At 64.4% G+C, this 16,992-nt stretch overlaps 3 protein-coding genes across 3 annotated transcripts in view; all 3 read left to right on the forward strand.

Annotated features, from left to right (window-relative positions):
* Nucleotides 1-5,366, forward strand: part of CHLRE_03g205650v5 (uncharacterized protein) — a 6,832-nt gene extending 1,466 nt beyond the window's left edge. Inside the window, exons 5-14 of the mRNA XM_043061485.1 lie at nucleotides 361-495; nucleotides 828-961; nucleotides 1,462-1,603; nucleotides 2,077-2,181; nucleotides 2,330-2,425; nucleotides 2,831-2,908; nucleotides 3,589-3,666; nucleotides 3,978-4,119; nucleotides 4,426-4,835; nucleotides 5,028-5,366. Of these exons, the coding sequence (XP_042926480.1) occupies nucleotides 361-495; nucleotides 828-961; nucleotides 1,462-1,603; nucleotides 2,077-2,181; nucleotides 2,330-2,425; nucleotides 2,831-2,908; nucleotides 3,589-3,666; nucleotides 3,978-4,119; nucleotides 4,426-4,835; nucleotides 5,028-5,093 (1,386 nt within the window). The 3' untranslated portion in view covers nucleotides 5,094-5,366. The remainder of the gene's footprint in view (nucleotides 1-360; nucleotides 496-827; nucleotides 962-1,461; nucleotides 1,604-2,076; nucleotides 2,182-2,329; nucleotides 2,426-2,830; nucleotides 2,909-3,588; nucleotides 3,667-3,977; nucleotides 4,120-4,425; nucleotides 4,836-5,027) is intronic.
* Nucleotides 5,367-5,414: 48 nt separating this feature from the next.
* On the forward strand, nucleotides 5,415-8,806 carry CHLRE_03g205600v5 (uncharacterized protein). The gene is made up of 6 exons (XM_043061484.1): nucleotides 5,415-5,682; nucleotides 5,903-5,954; nucleotides 6,521-6,555; nucleotides 6,703-6,816; nucleotides 7,164-7,217; nucleotides 7,452-8,806. The coding sequence occupies exons 1-6, from the start codon at nucleotides 5,419-5,421 to the stop codon at nucleotides 7,566-7,568; spliced, it is 636 nt and encodes a 211-aa protein (XP_042926481.1). The 5' UTR covers nucleotides 5,415-5,418; the 3' UTR covers nucleotides 7,569-8,806.
* A 188-nt stretch (nucleotides 8,807-8,994) lies between these two features.
* Nucleotides 8,995-16,769, forward strand: CHLRE_03g205550v5 (uncharacterized protein). The gene is made up of 10 exons (XM_043061482.1): nucleotides 8,995-9,556; nucleotides 9,903-10,106; nucleotides 10,344-11,183; nucleotides 11,369-11,420; nucleotides 11,647-12,788; nucleotides 13,077-13,786; nucleotides 14,160-14,331; nucleotides 14,530-14,607; nucleotides 14,815-14,877; nucleotides 15,145-16,769. Exons 1-10 carry the CDS (start codon nucleotides 9,251-9,253, stop codon nucleotides 15,439-15,441), a joined length of 3,864 nt encoding a protein of 1,287 aa, XP_042926482.1. The 5' UTR covers nucleotides 8,995-9,250; the 3' UTR covers nucleotides 15,442-16,769.
* The last annotated feature ends 223 nt before the right edge of the window (nucleotides 16,770-16,992 follow it).

The following is a 16,992-nucleotide window of genomic DNA, read 5'->3' on the forward strand; positions in this document are numbered from 1 at the left end:
GGGGAGGGGAGGGGAGGGGAGGGGAGGGGAGGGGAGGGGAGGGGAGGGGAGGGGAGGGGTCACATTCATGGTTGTTTTGGAAGAAGTGAAGTTGTAGCCAGGCACAGTGGCACAGCAGGGGGGCTGCATGGATGTTTGGAAAAGCGGTACAGGATGCACTGAAGACTGGGGGAGGGGGAGGGAACAGAGGCGGGGACAGAGGAGAGGGCAGTCCGGGACGACAGATGGAGGGAAGGAGGGAAGGGCGGAGTTGTCCATACATTTGAGCCCAGCTACCATACTCAAATGACTGACCAGCGTGTCCGCCGCCCCCGCCACCCCCGCCACCCCCTCCACCCCGCCCCTCCGCCCCCTGTCCAGGGCGACTGGGCTGCTGCGCTGGATGAGCTGCTGCTGGCGGAGGAGTCTCTGGGGCTGTGCGACCCGGCGCTCACGGCGGCGGTGGACAACGTGGCGCTGCTGCTGCTGGACCTGGTGTGGGCGGCGTACAAGCTGGTGCGGCGGGGGGAAGCGGTGCGGTTTTAGATGGAGTGGGGTGGTGTGGGGGGCGGTGGGGGGAGGTAGCAGGGCCGCCCACGCACCTGCTGTTCCGCTGCGCGGCCTGCCCCCGCACCAGCTTCCCGGCCAGTAATTGCAGGGGTTGGTGACAGACAGCCGCCACCCCTGGTGCTGGTTCACTACTCCAGCACCGCCGTCTCTTAAATAATCATGCCTGGACACACACACACACACACACACACACACACACACACACACACACACGCACACGCACACGAAGTGCCCCCCCCCGCCCGCCTCCGACATCGCCGCCATCTGTTACCCCTCAGGGCGACCTGCGGCGACTGGCCGTGAGCCGCGACCGCCTCTGCCGCGCCCGGGCCGGACTGGAGCGCGCCCACGGCGCCGACCTGCAGCGCCTGAGGAGCCTCACGGGCGGCGGCTTCAGCCCAGAGCTGGCCACGTGGGTATGGGGGGGGGCGGGCGTAGGTGTGGGTGCGGGTTTGGGGGGATGGGGGAAGGGGGGAAAGGGGTCCGGGAGGGGAGGTTTGCAGGGGTTGAGAGTGCGCGAGGTGGGGAAGGTGGTCGTTGCGCTGCGCGCGGTGTGTTGTGTCTGGCGTCTTGGCCCTAAGCATCCTGGGTGTGTGTGTGTGTGTGTGTGTGTGTGTGTGTGTGTGTGTGTGTGGTTGCGTGTGTGGGGGAACCCGGGGTTGTTTACCATACGCGTGGGGTGTGTGGTGGCTTGGCGTCGAGTTGGATGCAGCATCGCTTTCGCTCGCAGCACGCCGCTGCCTTCTCGTTGCCTCCTGGAGCTTCGAGCGCCCTTTGAGCCTCTGCACATGCGTGCACACCCGCTCACCACGCACACGCCCGCCCGGTTCCTGTTGTGCCCTTCAAACCTGTCAATTATTCACACCCCTTCTCACATGGACGACCCCCCCCCACACACACACACGCACACAGCTACCTGCGCCTGGAGGTGTTGGAGGGGCTGGTGGCCTTCTACGGCGGGGAGCCCGCCGCCACGGCTGAGTCAGCCTTCCGGGGGGCGCAGGCCAAGTGGCGGCGGCTGCAGGTGGCGGACGGGGCGCTGGCCATGCTGCAGGTGTGTCCGTGTGTGTGTTAAACAAAGAATCAAACGGAACAAAATTCCGCCATACACGCCACACATCCGTGTGTGTGTGTGTGTGTGTGTGTGTTGTGTGTTTTAAAGAGCACAAGGAAAACGTTGCGCAAAGACAGTGAATGCTGTGTGTGCGTGTGTGTGCGCGTGTGTGTGAGTAGGTGGCAGTGAAGGTGGTTGTGTTAAAGAGCACAAGGAAAACGTTGCGCAAAGACAGTGTATGCGATGCAGCAAAGCGACGGTTTACGGATGTTACCTGAAGTTACCTCGCATACCTGCTGCGGTGAGCCGCCGGTCTTACCAACCGGAAATCGCGCAACCCCCGCTACTCTAACCTCGAGGGGAGATTAGTGGTGCGGGCCCCTTCCTCGTGCTCTGTGCTTCCTTCCGTGTGCCCTTGCTTGCGTAGCCCCTTTCCCTTGTCGCTTGTCCAACACACACGCACACACCTACAGGGCATGGGCTATGACATGAAGGAGTCGCGGCGGGGGCTGCGCTTCAGCGGCGGCGACGTGGCGGCGGCGGTGGACTTCATTCAGGAGCAGCGAGCCAAGCAGCAGGTGGGAGGGGCCCGCGAGACACGGTACCTTTTGCGCACACCCTTTCAACCCGGGTTTGAGGTCCATGCAAACCCTTTTACTTGTTCCTATCCCCTGCGCGCCTCTTCCGTATTCATTATTCACATCTTCCCGCACTCCGCAATGCCAGGAGCGTGATGAGAAGCGGCGCAAGGTGCACTCCTGGAACTACGAGCGGCTGGAGTACGGCAAGACGGCGGCCGGGCAGTACGTGGACATGGAGCAGGTGTGTGTTTGCGGGCCGGGGGCTGCGGGGCCCGTGTGTGGGCGTGCCCAGGTGTGGAGGCGGGCCTTCGCCATGCCGGCGCGATGCTAGGGGCAGGGCAGCGAGCGCAACGTGTGCTTGCTGTTACCGGTCGGACCTAACTGCGCGCAATTCCTCATGCCCCTGACCACCCTCGCCTTCACACACACACACACACACACCCCGCCCCATCACTCCTGCTCCTGTGTACTCCACTCCTGCTCCACGCCTCCTGGCCCCTGGTGACAACGCGCCTGCTGTACTACTGTTCCTGGCTACGCCTTGACTCCTTACATATTCATGAATGTAACCCCCGCCGCCCCATCACTCCTGCTCCTGTGTGCTCCACTCCTGCTCCACTCCCGCTCCACGCCCCCTGCCCCCCAGCTGGACAAGCTGGAGGGACTGGGCTACCCGCGGCGGCTGGCGGCGGAGGCGCTGCGCAAGCACGAGAACCGCGGACAGGTAGGCAGGGGTGCTGCTGGGGGTGTTGCTGGGGGTCGCTTAGATGACCAGGTGGGGGCTGGGGGCTGGGGCCTGGGGGCTGGGGGCTGGAGGCTGGGGGCTGGGATGGGTAGATGCCCGCCAGCCGGAGCTGCGGGCTCAAGTTTCTGAGCGCCCCACCCCACCCCAACACCACACACACACACACACACACTCTCTCTCTGTTGTTTTCATATTCGCTCGTAGGTGCGAATTTTATCGCGGATTGGGCAGGAGCTTGGACTTAGCGGCCAGGAGTAGCGACGCGGAGCTAGGAATCGTAGGAGTGCCTGGGCCTCACGGTACCGTGAGCACATGCATGGGTTTGCACCCTTGAGAGCGTGTGGACACGAATCCCCCCTCGAGGTTAGAATAGCGGGGTTTGCGCGATTTCCGGTTGGTAAGACCGGCGGCTCACCGCAGCAGGTATGCGAGGTAACTTCAGGTAACATCCGTAAACCGTCGCTTTGCTGCATCGCGTACACTGTCTTTGCGCAATGGTTTCCTTGTGCTCTTTAACACACACTCACACACACACACACACACACACACACGCGTACACACACACACACACACACACATTTGTCCGTAACTGCGCACGCGTGTTTGGCGGCTTTGTTCCGTTTGTTTTGTGTTCCTTGTGCTCTTTAACATACACACAGGAGGCACTGGATGAGCTGGCCAAGCCGGAGCGGCGGCGGGCTCTGGAGCTGGAGCTGTCACTGAAGGAGGCGCTCAAGGTGAGAGGTGGTGGGATACGAAGGCGGCGCATGCAGCTGTTGAGGTGGGAGGTGCTGGTGCTGGCGGGGATTGTGTTCCAACTTTTAGAGCTGTTGGCCTCAGCGTGCGGATAGGACACGGTGTGCCGCGAGCCTGAACCGGGTGGGGTGAGCGACCAGGACTCAGTCGGCCCCTGGCGCCATCGAGTCATTGACCAACGTCGCCGCACCCGGTCCCCCCCTTCTATTGCCTTGGTTTCGGTTTAGTTTGGGCTGGTATCTACAACCCCCACCTCACCCCACCCCCCACCCCACCCCACCATGCACGACAGACGTCCAAAGCCGAGGCAAAAGCCAAGGCCAAGGCGGGGCCCTCCGACGCGGCGGCGGCGGCGGCGGCAGCGGCTGACGCGGGCGCGGGCCCCAGCACCTCCGCGGCGGCAGCCCACGGGCAGGACACGTCAGGGTCAGCAGGTGAGGGCGAGGGGCAGGGGCTGCGGCATGGCTGACACGATAACGACCCGCGTTGCGCCCCGGCCTGACCGCGTGCCTCCCAAACCCTTCCGCGCGCTGTGCCTCGAAGACCTCCCCGCGCGCTGTGGTCTGGCTTCAAGATCTGGTTCTCGGCTGGTTTGGGCTTGGAATGAAATTCCATCCTCCCCTTATCGTGCCCCCATTAGACCACCCCCACCCCATGCTCCATATGTGTGCTGCTCCTGTGCTTGTGTATGCCTCTCCAGTGCCGTCCGTGCCCCTGTCCTGACCTGTGACTCCACACAGGCGCCAACGGCTCGAGCAGCTCCGCAGCCGTCAACCCGGCGGCTCTGGAGGCACTGAAGACGCTGGCTGAGGCACTGGCGGCGTCCAAAGCCGGAGGAGCGGGTGCCGCTGGCAGCAAACTCAAGGGGCAAGACAAGGCAGGCGCCGCGGCTACCGGCGGCGGCAGCGCGGCAATGGACGTAGACGACGAGACGGCTGCGGTGTTGCTGGCGGCGGCTATGGAGGACACGGAGGGCGGCGGGGCCGGCGCTTCGACCTCCCCGGGCGAGGGGGGTGGAGGCAAGGAGGCGGAGGAGGAGGAGGACCCGGTGAAGGCCGCGGAGAAGGCGGAGCTCAAAGCAGCGGAGAGGGAGCTGGTACGGCACGTGGAGAGCGACCCCATGGCCGCGTACGACATTGATGTGACCGAGGTGAGTCCGGGAGCAGGAGGAAGGGAGGGAGAGGGAGGACGAATGGGGGCGGGGCTGTGGGGTGTGGGGGCGGGGCTGTGGGGTGTGTGGACACACGAAGCAGTGGCATCACCCGCGGCACTGGCACGTGTGATACACACACCACGCTCGCCTGACGCCTGTTGCCTGATCCCGTTGTACTTATGTTTGCAGGAGGGCAACATTATTGCTGAGTTCCTCACACTGCTGTCCACGGGCGGGGAGGGGCCGGCGTCGTGAGGAGGTAGCGGCGGGATGGCTGCAGAGCTCTTGCGGCGTGATGGCCGCAGTCAACGTGCGGCGGCAGCACACACTGGCAATAGGCAGGCTCGCGCGCTGCCAGTTGAGTTGATGGTGATACAGTAGCGCGTACTAATACGCTCGCAACAGATAGCGTATTTAGTGGCGTGTGCAGGATGGCTGCCGCGGTGGTTGGCAGAATTGTGTGCAGCAGGTGGTGGCCGCGTGCCCAGGCGTGCCCGTGGCCATGTAGGATGCGTCTTCCTCTAGTTGGTGCCACTCTACAGTTGTTATCCTTTCTACAAGTGAACTTCTAACATACAACATGGCTTCGCTAACTGTGGGCAAGAGCGCGCTCTGTCGGCCGACGACTTCTTTTCGGAGCACCCACCAAACTCTTTTTGGGCTGGTCCCTTCATCGAGCTCAAATGTATATGCTCGCTCGCAACATTTAGCTAGTGAAATTCGTGAGCCAATTGGAGCGAGCAGGAGTCGCCGCCCCACGGTCAGCTTGACAGCCACGACTGGGAAGGAGGCCAGCAACGGGGCGGACATTTCGTCAAAAGACTTTGCTGTCGCTGTGGCCAAGGTATGAGCAAATTGCCGCTGTGTTGTGCTCAGACCACCAGAATTGCGCCCGGGCAAGCCAAGTACTTTGCGGCACGCACAGCAATCATGCGTAAAATGAACTCTTGTAAATACCAACATCAAGAACGCTGACGTCGGGGTTCGCTCCACGCCCCAAACCTTTGCTGGCCTTCGGACCCCACAGTTCTGACCCTCCTCCCGCCCTCGATGCGTGCCTTCAGGTGGTCGACGACGTGAAATGCACGGACGTGGTGGTGCTGGACGTGGCACCTGGTGAGTTCGGGCTCCTTGGGGGAGCGCGAGAGGGGAAAGCTGCTCCACCATAGAGTTACCACCACGGCAAGCCTTGCTAGGGCTCATGGGGCCTTGGCAGCACGGCAGCACCGCTTCGCCAGGGTCTGACAACTTCATAATCAATGGTGCAGGAAGGGGGGTCACTAGCAGGGCGCGAGGGTGAATAATTTGCCCCAGCTGCAGACAGTAGATGGCACCTGGGGGACAGCAGGTGACGAGGGTCCAGGGCTAGCCGGCCGCTTGGCTGAGCGGCATGACCCACCAGCGCCTGTATGACCACGTCGCCTCTGTTGCGGTGTGCGGGCACTAGGAAGGCAGGCAGGCTGGCAAACAGCCCGAGCTACATGCCCATCCAATGCATGAATGTAGTGGTTGCCCCCACCCACCTTTAGCCCTCCCTCTAGCCTCAACCGTATTCTCTTCTGGCGTACGTGTCTCGTGTACGGTGTCCTGTCCTTCCGCCCCTCGAACCAAACTGCCAAACCAAATTATCAATGATCGACTTTCTCGCCTTTTATTTCCATTCTCGCCCCTGCCCAATGCAGTTGTGAGCTGGACTAGCTTCCTGGTGGTCGCAACGGTGCGCCCCGCGCCATCTCGCCACCCCGCCATGCTGCTGCATTGCCGCACACGTGTGTCGCCCGGCGCCCAACCACAACCCACTCCCCGGTGCACCTGTGGCTTTCTCTCTCTCACTCTGATGCACCCGGTGTTGCCCGTCACGCAGGTCTTCTCCAAGCCGCAGCTGCTGGCGGCGCTGGCACGAGTGGAGAAGGCGGCGGCGGAGACGTATGGGCGCACCAAGATCAACCTTCCAGGCTCCAGCCCCTGGGAGACGCTGGTGGGTGGCGGGGGGCCGAGGTGCTGTGAGCAGCGTGTGTGGGGGTGGAGGTGGTGTACGGGGGCGGTGGGGATGGCGCGCGGGAACGCCGAGGTGTGTCCGCCGAGCAGTGTGGCGTGTGAGCGCTGTGCCCAGAGAGGGACCGCGTCACTCCACACGCCAGCGCAAGGTGGAAGGCGGGGTGACATGGAGAGGCGCTGGCGGGCAAGACTGTCATGTCGAGATGTGCCGTGCGCGGCGCTGGCCGGCTAGCCCACATTCATCGCACTGCAACTCGACCCGCCGCGCCCCGACACCGCACCTGCATTTAGAGCTTTGGAACCCCACGCCCGCCGCCGCCCTCACAGGACTTTGGGGATGTGGTGCTGCACCTGTTCACGGCGGAGCAGCGCGAGTACTACGTGAGTGATGAGGTTCTTCCAGGGCGGGTGGAAGCGGGGGTGGGGCAGGGTAGGGCAAGGCGGGGTGGAGCAGGGTGGGGCGACGGGTTAAGATGGGTTGGGGCGGGGTGGGGCGGGGCGGGGTGGGGCGGGGCGGGGTGGGGCGGGGCGGGGCGGGGCGGGGCGGGGCGGGGACCTAGTCCTGGTATCAGCATGAGGACTTCCTGCTCACCTTGCGCCTGTACTGGCATGCAGGACATCGAGTCCTTCTACGCTGCCGCTGAGGAGGTGGAGCTGCCGTTCGGGCCCGACATGCCGCCCCCGCAGCAGCAGTCGCAGCAGCAGTCGCCCACGTGGAGCACCAAGTCGTGAGGGCCGCGCGGAGGCTTGGGGGCAGGGCGGCGGCGGGAGGGGCGAGCAGGAGCAGGAGCTGTGGTGGCAGCATGTGGCATGGCGTTGGGGGGGCAAGAGGCGCGGTGTCGCCTGGGCGGCGTGGACGCCGCCGGGAGCTGCCAACAGCAACATGGACACACGGGACGTGTGGTGAACGATGTGCGGGCCTTGCAGGCGCGCCCTCGGAATGAGGAAGGTGTGCGTCGTGCAGCGGGGACTGTGGCCGGGGTTGCCGCGTGGTGCACTGGGGAGGGAGGTTGGCCGTCGGCTAGCCGCACGGTGGCGTACAGGTGCGGCCTTCATGTACAGGCGTTCGCTCAAGGCTGCTACGTACGGCATAGCGACTGGCGTCGTGCGCGCGTGTGAGCTTTCAGGGGCCCCACGAGGCCATTCGCCCATGGCGCTGGGCGGTCTGAGTGACCCCGCAGATGACCACCTTTAAACCCCTCTTATTTAACCCAAGATGGTGTCAATCGACTGCTTTCATTGAGCTCTATACACATGTTTACACGGGAAGTCTTTACTACATGCGTGTGTGGTGTTACGAGGTTGCGCACGATTTTTGTGCGCCTCGTATACGGTAAACCGGACACCCCGGCCGGAGTGACCCTTAAAACGTGCAATCCGGAGTTTAGTGATGCGGCTAACCTGACAGGCTCGCACAGAGCGGGAGGCGGAGTGGGCTTGCAGGCGGCACGAGAGTAGGCAGGCAGTAGCGCAAGTTGCGAATTCACATGTTACCTCGTAACCGACGATAAACGCTGTGGACGGTCGCGCCCATGGCTGGCTGACGGAAGGTAGCTGCTGTATTGGGATGGCTGGGCTGGACGGCGGCCAGGCTGGCGTTGGGACTACCAGAAAGGATGCGCCCGAAACCAACCTGGAGAACACCAGCGCCACCAGTGCCCAGCACGACACGAAGTACGTTCCCGTCAGGCGAGACATGTACGCACGACATTGGCGCTGCTTGGTTGTTCGACGCTCGCAAAGTTTGCAAGTGCATGCACGGCCAGAGGCATGAGCTGGCATTGATTTGGCGGGGTGAAGTGGCGCGGGCGCCTCGCTCTGGCCCCTGGCCCCAGGCACCCTTAAAACCTCGGCGCTTCGCCTCGCGTCAGGGGTGCCTCGCGTAAGTCGCATGTCGGCCACCCGCACATCTTTGCCAAAGAATCCTGTGTGAGGATTTGTACCCTTCACGCCTGCAACTCCTCACCCGTCCATCCCCTGCATGCTTCAACCCTGGAGGCTGGCAGCGCGGTGCGTCACCTTGAGGCTGAAGGCAATACGCCCCAGCGCACACCTCGACCACCGAGAGGCCAAATGGATGGGCGATGCCCTTTCATAATATGAGCAGCACTCTCGCTGCAGCGTCAACTGTACGCAGAATGTCAGCTAAAAAGTGGTCATGATCGAGTTTGCTTTGCGCGTGTGGTCCAAACCGTCCTGCGCGCTTATACAAACAATACTAGAACGACTCCATTCAACTACGGCTGTCACCGGCGCCCCAGACACGTAAATTACTAGTTCACTGTGAACTTTGGATATCGTCTCACAACACCCCAGTCTCAGTTTCTGTGCACTTCTTGTATTCAACTTTGCTGCGATATCTGTGCAACTTTACGTGCGCCGGGAGACTCAGTGATTTCCGGTTTGCTCAGGAAATGGCGGGTCGACCAGCAATAGACGCGCAAGCTGCTAGTACAGAGCTAATTGCATGCGCGCTGGTGTGCCTGTTGAGCGCGTTCAGCGCGCGAAACATGGCCGTGTTCGGTGGCATTTGCAAGCCGACGGAGGACTCCTCGTCGTCGGCTATTCTGCCCCTGAAGACTGTGCTTGAGAACTTTCCATGTGAGGGTGGCCCGCTGGCGCAGCTTCTGTTCTTGGCGCGGCAAGCCCTGCGGCTTAATGTGGAGCTCTTAAGGCTGCGCGGGGACCTGCTTTGGGCATCCTGGAGCCAAGCATTTTGGGTAAGTGGATCGGGTTTGGTAGTTGGTACCTGCCTCAATGCCTATAGGCCATAGCTTTAGTGCTGCCAGGGCGCTCCAACCAGCGGCAGGACGTCCCTTGGCGAGCATCGGGGGCAATTGGTTCGGGAGTAAAACTAGCTGCGGCTTCTTGGGGGTGGGGCTTGCATTTGCGCATCGGGAGTTGCTTCTGTCATGAGCGGTCCGCCCCACCGAGCGGCACGGCGTTAACCTTTTTGTCGGTACGCGGGCGGTACGCGCCCAGGCCGTCGTCTGGGCCATCCGGGCCGTCCAAATCGCAACACCCGCCGCCTACTAACGCCGAATCACGCCGCCCGCGCCCCCGCAGTTGCTCCGCTTCCTGAGTGCGCTGCTGCTGCCGCACACGCTCCACGTCACGCTGGCCGCGCCGCTGTGCACCTACGCGACGCGAGGCGCCCCTCTACTGGCGCTGCTGCTGGCTGGGCCGGCCCGCAGCCTGAGCCAGCTAAACGCGTACTTCCTGTTCGGGTTCGGCGCCATGGGTGACGCATTCCTGTCGCTCACGCAACCGGTGGGAGAGGGTTTGGTGATGCCGGTTGTAATCGGGATGCAGCAGCAGGTTTCGCTGTGAACAAGCGCGGGCGGGGGGGACGATGCCTGGCCGTTTCGCCTCCCCTGCGGCCCTGTTCGATGTGTTTGTGGGCGTCCCTACCTGCTATCACGCAACCTGCTATCACGCAACTTGGAACCATCGCCTCTCGGGGCCTTCAGTCACACATGAGTCATCCCTGCCCTGCCGGCCCCACAGACGCTGTACATGTGGCCTGAGCTTGTGTTCAACGCCCTCAGCCTGGCGGCCGTGGCGGTGCTGAGCCGCTGGCACGGCGCCAGCTTCCCCGACCTTCCCTCCCGGGTGGAACAACAGCTGCTGCTGCGCCTGGCGCTTGCCACCTGCGTGCACTGGTACTCGCTGTGCCGCTGCCGCGCCCGTGCCCGCCGGAGCAATCGCGCCCGCACGCCTGGCGCGGAGGCGGGCGGCGCAGACGCCTCCTCCGACGCCGCCGCCGGCACACCTGGCGACGCCGCCGCGGCCGCACTGAGCGGCGCTGGCGGCGGCGGCGTGGCGGCGCTGCTGTCGGCTGATGCGTGCCGGGCCAGCTCGAGTGAGCTGCCCGGCGGCGCCTGTTGTGCCAAGGGCGGCGGCAAGGCCGGCGGCGACAGCACCGGCGGTGCGGGCGCCAGCAAGGGCACTGCGGATGGGCGCGTGCCGGACGCAGCTGTGCACCTGAGCGCCCCGGCGGCGGGGGCGCCGGGCGGTCCGCACCACGACATGTGCGACCCCCAGCCGCTTGGGGCCAACGCCGCGCCGGCCCCCGCTCCGGCCCCGGCCGCCGGCAAGCCCCAGCCAGCCACCCCTCCCGCCGCGGCCGCCGGCGCCCGCACACCTGCCGCCCACGGCGCCGAGGCGGTCGCAGCCGCCATCCGCGCGGCGCAGCTGTGCATGGCGGAGGCGGACGCGGACCTGCTGCCGGCGCTGCCGCTAGTGCCGCCGCCCTACCGGTCGGCGCTGCGCCGCCGCACCACGCGCATCAAGATCCCCGGCTGTCATCTAAGCCAGATCGACCCAGGCTTCACGCAGCGGCTTCAGGTGCGTGATCATGGGCGCTATTACAGGCCCGACTGTTGAGATGGCAAGGAGCTGCTGGCTAGGGGCATTGGCTGCGTTAGGCGGTTGTTATTGGGGCAGGAGCTCATGGGAGCGTTGTAGGTGTGCATCTGGGACATCACGCACAGCAGAGCGTGTGCCACTGCCGCTGCCGCCCACATGTGCAGACGCTGGCCGCTGAACGGGGCGTAATCCTGTCGGGCGTCTACGTCCGCGAAGGTGAGGCGGTCGCCAGGCAGGCATGCGCACAGTCGCGACACGGGCATGCGCTCGCAAGGACTCCGCCGCGATCGGGACGACTGTGGGCACTGCACAACTTGGCGCCGCCTCGGCTTCGCGACATTAGGCCGCGCCTGCATAAACCCTGTGCGCGTTTGGCCCTACGGCCACACCTGACATCCTCATGCCTTGCACACAACACACACATGCTTAATTGCTTGCACAGGCTGCATCGAGCTGGTGCTGGACGAGCAGTACTGGCCGCACAGCCGCGCCGCCGCCGGCCGCGCCGCCGCCGCCGGCGGTGGCGCCGCCACCGCCGCCGCCACTGCGCGCGGCGGCCACGTGCTCCTCGGCGTCGACCCAGTCTGCCTGGACTCGGACCACCTGCTGGGCGAGGAGCTGGCCCGCGGGTCGCAGCTGGCGGAGGCGGCGGCGGTGCTGGCGGCGCCGCCGGGCGGCTGCGCCGTCAGCGCTGGCGTGCAGGCGCTTCTTGGGGAGCTGGAGCGGGAGTTGGTGGCGTGGGAGGGCGCGTGGGGCGTGGCGGAGGTGACGGTGGCGGAGTCTGAGGCTGAGGCAGAGATGGATGAGGAGGCGGAGGAGGAGCTGGCGGCTGCCGAGGGGGAGGAGCTGGCCGGTCTGCCGCAGGACTTGGCTCGCCGCCGCGGCAACAGCACCGCGGCCGCCTCGTCGGATTGCGACGTGGGGCCCTGGAGCCTGGAGGCGCTGGTAAACGCCTTGCAGCTGAGCGCCGACAAGTCCCAGGCCCGCGGCAGCGACGTCACCAACAGCAGCGGCAACATCACCAACAGCAGCGGCACCAGCAGCGGCAATGGCGTCAGCGGCGTCAGCGTCAACATCAGTGCCACGGTACAACAGGCGGCCTTCATGGGCCGCGCGGGGGCGGCGGCGCGCGGCAGTGACTCCGCATTTGACCTGCACCAGCGACTGGTGGTGGAGCTACAGCCGCGGGCGCTGCTACTGCCGCCGCCGTCGCCCTCCGCAGCCGTCGCACCTGCTACAGCTGCTGCAGCTGCTGAAAGCGGTGACGCAACGGCACTGGCGGAGGAGCAAGGAGACCAAAGCAAGCCGCTGGCGCGTCTGCGTGTGGTTGTGTCGGGTCATGCCTCAGCGCCCATCACGGTCACCGCAGTCGCGGACTCCGCGGACGACGCCGACGCCGACGGCGATGCAGCCAACGCGCCTATGGAGGTGCTGCTGCGCTGCTGCGGGCAGTACCTGCGGGCGCGGGTTGCGGCGGCGGCGCCGGCAGCCGCTGAGGACGGCGTGGAGGGGGCGGCAACGGTGTATGAGATCGCGCTGTTACAGCGGCCGCTGTGCCCGCCTGGCGGCGTTGCCATCATGCTGGTGAGGGTGCGGCGTGACGCGTGCGTGTGTGTGAGGGCAGCACAAGCGGCTGCGGCCGGAAACCGCTGGGAGAGATAAGGATTGACAAGGATTGGATAGGGAGGGGAAAGGTTGGGCGCATCGTGTGGGCGGCACCTGCCGTCCCCACCACCCAATGGGCGTGTACGCCGCATGGAGCCTTCGCCAGCCCCCCACGGACGCCTGCCGCCGTGCTGCTGCTGCTGCACCGCCCGTACCCACTTACACACACGTACCCCTTCCCCTTCTGCTTCTCTACCCCACCTGCAGGTGGATCTCCGGGCCAAGGGCCGCCTGGGCCACATCCTGCCAGTGCTGCTGCTCAGTGACGACGGCAACAGCAACAATGACGCCGCCGCCGCCGTGGTGGCCGAGCTGCAGGCACTGGCGGCGGCGGCGTACGCCATGCGCGCCGCCGGCGGCCGCAACTGCCTGTCGGTTGGCGAGCTGGACGACCTGCTACTGGATTTGGGCACGTGGATGGCGACACCAACCGCAATCGTTGTACCAACCGCCGAAGTTAACAACGTGTCGCAGCGCCTGCAGCTCGAGCTCGGCGCTTCGCTGCTGCGCTATGCCGATTCGACCGGCGTGCTGCCGGCGACGGCCCGCTGGCTGCGTGGCGACCTGGCACGTGCGATTGACGACCTGCGCCACAGCCGCCCAAGCGCCGCCACCTGCAGTGCAGTGGCTACGGCGCCGGCGGCTGAGACGGTTGCCGCGGCTGCGGTCGCGGCTGCGGCTGCGGCTGCCGGTGCCAGCGAGGGCGCCAGCGCCTCTGCGCCTGTGCCTACTGCTGCTGCTGCTGCTCCCACCGCTGGCCCTCAGCCGGGTCCGGTGCGACGGCCGCGCTTTGCGGAGGCCGTGCAGGAGGCACTGGGCCTGCCCCGCCCCGGCGTGATGGGCGCGGAGGCGGCGGCGGACGAGGCCGCTTACCAGGTCTACGCCGAGCCGCTCATCTTCGCTCAGGGCCACTTCATGTGAGTCATGTGCGCCGGCATCCGAGCTAGAAGCCTTTGTGCGAGCTGGCCAGCTAGCGCCTGCATGGGTAGTACCGTGCTGGTATAGCGCACATGCTTTGCTTTGCTTGCATGCGATGCCGCGTGCACAGTGTGTGTGGTGGCATGCGCGCGGCATGCCGTCCTGTCCTGCCCTGCCTCGCGTGTTCCCCTCCACCGCACTGCCGCAACCAATGTGGTGACGCACTCCCACGTCCTGCCTGTCTGCCCTGAGCCACCTGCGTTCCTCCACCGCCACCGCCACCATCAACATCAGCACAGCAACCACAACAACAATGACACTAACAACACCGCCACCACCTCCACCTCCACACACGCACACGCACACACGCAGCCAAGCCGTGGAGGCGCTGTCTCTGGCCGCGCTGCTGTTCCGCGCGCGTGACGACCTGCTGAGCCCCGGCAACCTCACCACCCTGTCCGGCTGCTGCACCGGCACAGCCACAAGCCTGGCCTGGCTGCTGCTGCCGAGGCCGGCCTGGGTGCGGCTGGTCAATGCAGCCAAGGTGAGCGTGTAGTGCGCGACTGCGTGTGTGTTAAGGACGCACAAGGGGAAGGGGTCGACACTGCGCATGCGACTTGTTTGCTCGCCGCGAGGCCGTGCGCCGCAGCTCGGCCCATCACGGAGAAAGGAGCCTGCCGGCTGTTTCCTGCTCCCTGGCTGCCGCGCCCTGACGCACCCCCACTGCGCCGCCACTCCGCAGGTGCCCCGCTACCTCATGTACATGCTGTCCAAGATAATGATCGGCTTCCTGGGCTTCCCCACGCCACCCGGCCTAGTCGTAAGTGTTACCTGTGCTTCTGCTCTTGCTACTGTTGTTGCTGTTGCCTGAAGGAAAGCTGTTGCCTGCGTTAAGCGTGTCTGGGCCCCATGTCTGGCCAAGTTACTAAATGTGGGCACATGCCAAAATGCTGTCAAGAGCGAACCCAGCTGACACATCATCGTGCTGCACCCCCATGCCGCCGAAACCCTCCCTCTTCTGGCGCAGCCGTACCAGCTGGGCCCGGCAATGCTGGTGATGGAGGGACTGCTGCTGCCGGGAAGCAACCTGGTGGGTATGGGGATGTGGGGATGTGGGCATGAACGTGCGCCGCACGGCACCGCACGGCACGCGTAGCCGTGGCGTGGCAATCAGGCTTCCAGCCTGGCAGGGGAGATTGGCGCCACGGGGTCATGGGCAGCATGGGCAACCAGCGTCGTCGCCGCCTGCAGTGGGGACGCCACATGCAGCCCTTGCACACATCCCCACCGCCCGCCCGCTCACGCCCGCTTCCTCTGCCCTCCGCCCCCTCTGTCCGCCTCTCTGCCCCCTCTGCAGCTGCCGCTGCACACGGCGTTGGTCATCACGCTGCTGAAGTGGCCTCTGGCTGTGGCCATGATGTTTGGGTCGGGCGCCACGAGCAGCCTCCTCACCGCCGCCCTGCTCACATTCCGAGTGGTGGTGGTGGCCCTTGCCACCACCGTCCTGTGCCACGCCTACCTTCGCTACAGCTTCAGACTGCAGCGATGGCGCCGGGGGCAGGCGGCGGCGGCGGGCGGCAGTGGCGGTGGTGGGAGCGCGCTCGCGGGCATGGCCTGGGGCCACGAGGGCTGGGGTAAGGCTAAGGCCGAGTGAGCGGGCTGGGGCGTGCCAGGCCGTGGACGGCCGACCTGCGGTCACACAGCGTTTGGCGGAGAGGTCGTTGACTCCTGGCGTGATATGATGCGGGCATTGCTGCTTCCCTCACCTGAACATGGGAAGGTGGTTATTGGTGCATTTCAGTCAAAAACTGCAGCGTGGCACCAGCGCGCTGAGTGGTGTTTGTTACAGGCACTAGGCCCGCAAGAGCCGGCTCGCGGGGGTTAGTCAGGCGGCCATAAAGCTTTGCCGGAGTGGTTGTGCTAGGGGCCGGAAGGTATTCAGTTGCAGCGTTGCAGTGTTCCTCGCCCTCTGCTCGCGTCAGCCTTCAGGCACGTGATACGGCATCCCTCATTTACATTCTGTGTTTGTTGAAAACAGGCCAAGGCCTGTCCTTCATATTTGTTATGGCGCTCTTTCATTTGGTTACTTAGCGCATTCTCATAGCTTCGCCGCGACTGTGTGGCGCTCTTAGTGCGTCATCCGGTGACTTGATGGCTTGCAGGATCAGAACGTATGCGTTGTCAGGGTTGGGGTCGGCTAAACGCCACCGGTTAAAGTTGTCGCGCGGCACAATCAGAGATTGCTAGGATTGGAGGCAAACACATGCAACGCACCAGGCTGCAGTATCTACTTATTTAGAGCGGTGGTTGGAAGACTGAAGGCTGTTGTGTTGAGGGCCATGTGCAGTGCTGCGGCTCTAGATGGCGTTTATGATTTGCACACAGCTATCCATTCTGCAGTGCAGGGCGGTTCGCAGTTTTTCGTATGTTTAGGGGCGTTCTGTCCGCCCCTAAGGGCCTACCGCAACGCATGTTTGGGGTGACGTGGTGTGACGTTGCCTTGATCTCTTACTAGTAGGTAATAGAATAATAGCGGACCGCTGATGATTGCATGGTTGCATGGTGCTTGCCAGTCCAGGCAACGCCTTGTGCGTGCACCGCTGTTACCCGGCTTGAGTTGGGGGGTAAAGTTTATTCCAATCCCAACTAAATCAAGACCGGTGGTGTGGTAAATTGCATGATACACTGTTTCAGTTTCACAGCGCGTGCAGGAGTGCAGGTGATGCGCATGAGCGACGCATCATGGTTATCCCACCGGCCCCGTGAGCGCAGGCGCTGTACGGTGGCAGAGCGCGTTGAGCCCGGCGATGAATATCTTTTGAGCGCTGTTTACATTTGCGTCTGCATACCGTACATTTGAGCGGTATATCAGTACGTGGGGTACCCGTTGATGTCGTGGCCGTTAGCTTTAGAGGAGGCGTGGCTCGAAACGTCTAGCGATTCAAAGAGGCCCAACAGAAATAAATGTAACGTGCGGTGTTACGCTTACACACACGCTGGACTGGGGTATCTGCTGCCGGGGCATGTGACGTTTGCGCACGGCGCCGGAAGAGGGTGTCGCAGCTAGCAGGCGTGTGTTCATAGCATAGCGCTGGTGTTCTCCAGGTTGGTTTCGGGCGCATCCTTTCTGGTAGTCCCAACGCCAGCCCGGCCGTCGTCGTCCAGCCCAGCCAATACCGCAGCCACCTTCCGTAAGCCAGCCATG

The sequence above is a fragment of the Chlamydomonas reinhardtii genome, chromosome 3 (assembly GCF_000002595.2).
Source record: "Chlamydomonas reinhardtii strain CC-503 cw92 mt+ chromosome 3, whole genome shotgun sequence".
In the NCBI taxonomy this organism is placed as follows: domain Eukaryota; kingdom Viridiplantae; phylum Chlorophyta; class Chlorophyceae; order Chlamydomonadales; family Chlamydomonadaceae; genus Chlamydomonas; species Chlamydomonas reinhardtii.

Excerpts from the sequence above, each read along its gene's own strand:
- CHLRE_03g205550v5 (XM_043061482.1), top strand. The coding sequence starts at position 9,251 with ATGGCGGGTCGACCAGCAATAGACGCGCAAGCTGCTAGTACAGAGCTA. Across the intron at positions 14,332-14,529 it reads GGCTGGTCAATGCAGCCAAG|GTGCCCCGCTACCTCATGTA; the intron begins GTGAGCGTGTAG and ends GCCACTCCGCAG. Across the intron at positions 14,608-14,814 it reads CCACGCCACCCGGCCTAGTC|CCGTACCAGCTGGGCCCGGC; the intron begins GTAAGTGTTACC and ends CTTCTGGCGCAG.
- CHLRE_03g205600v5 (XM_043061484.1), top strand. The coding sequence starts at position 5,419 with ATGGCTTCGCTAACTGTGGGCAAGAGCGCGCTCTGTCGGCCGACGACT. Across the intron at positions 5,955-6,520 it reads GGTGCTGGACGTGGCACCTG|TTGTGAGCTGGACTAGCTTC; the intron begins GTGAGTTCGGGC and ends TGCCCAATGCAG. Across the intron at positions 6,817-7,163 it reads CCAGCCCCTGGGAGACGCTG|GACTTTGGGGATGTGGTGCT; the intron begins GTGGGTGGCGGG and ends CCGCCCTCACAG.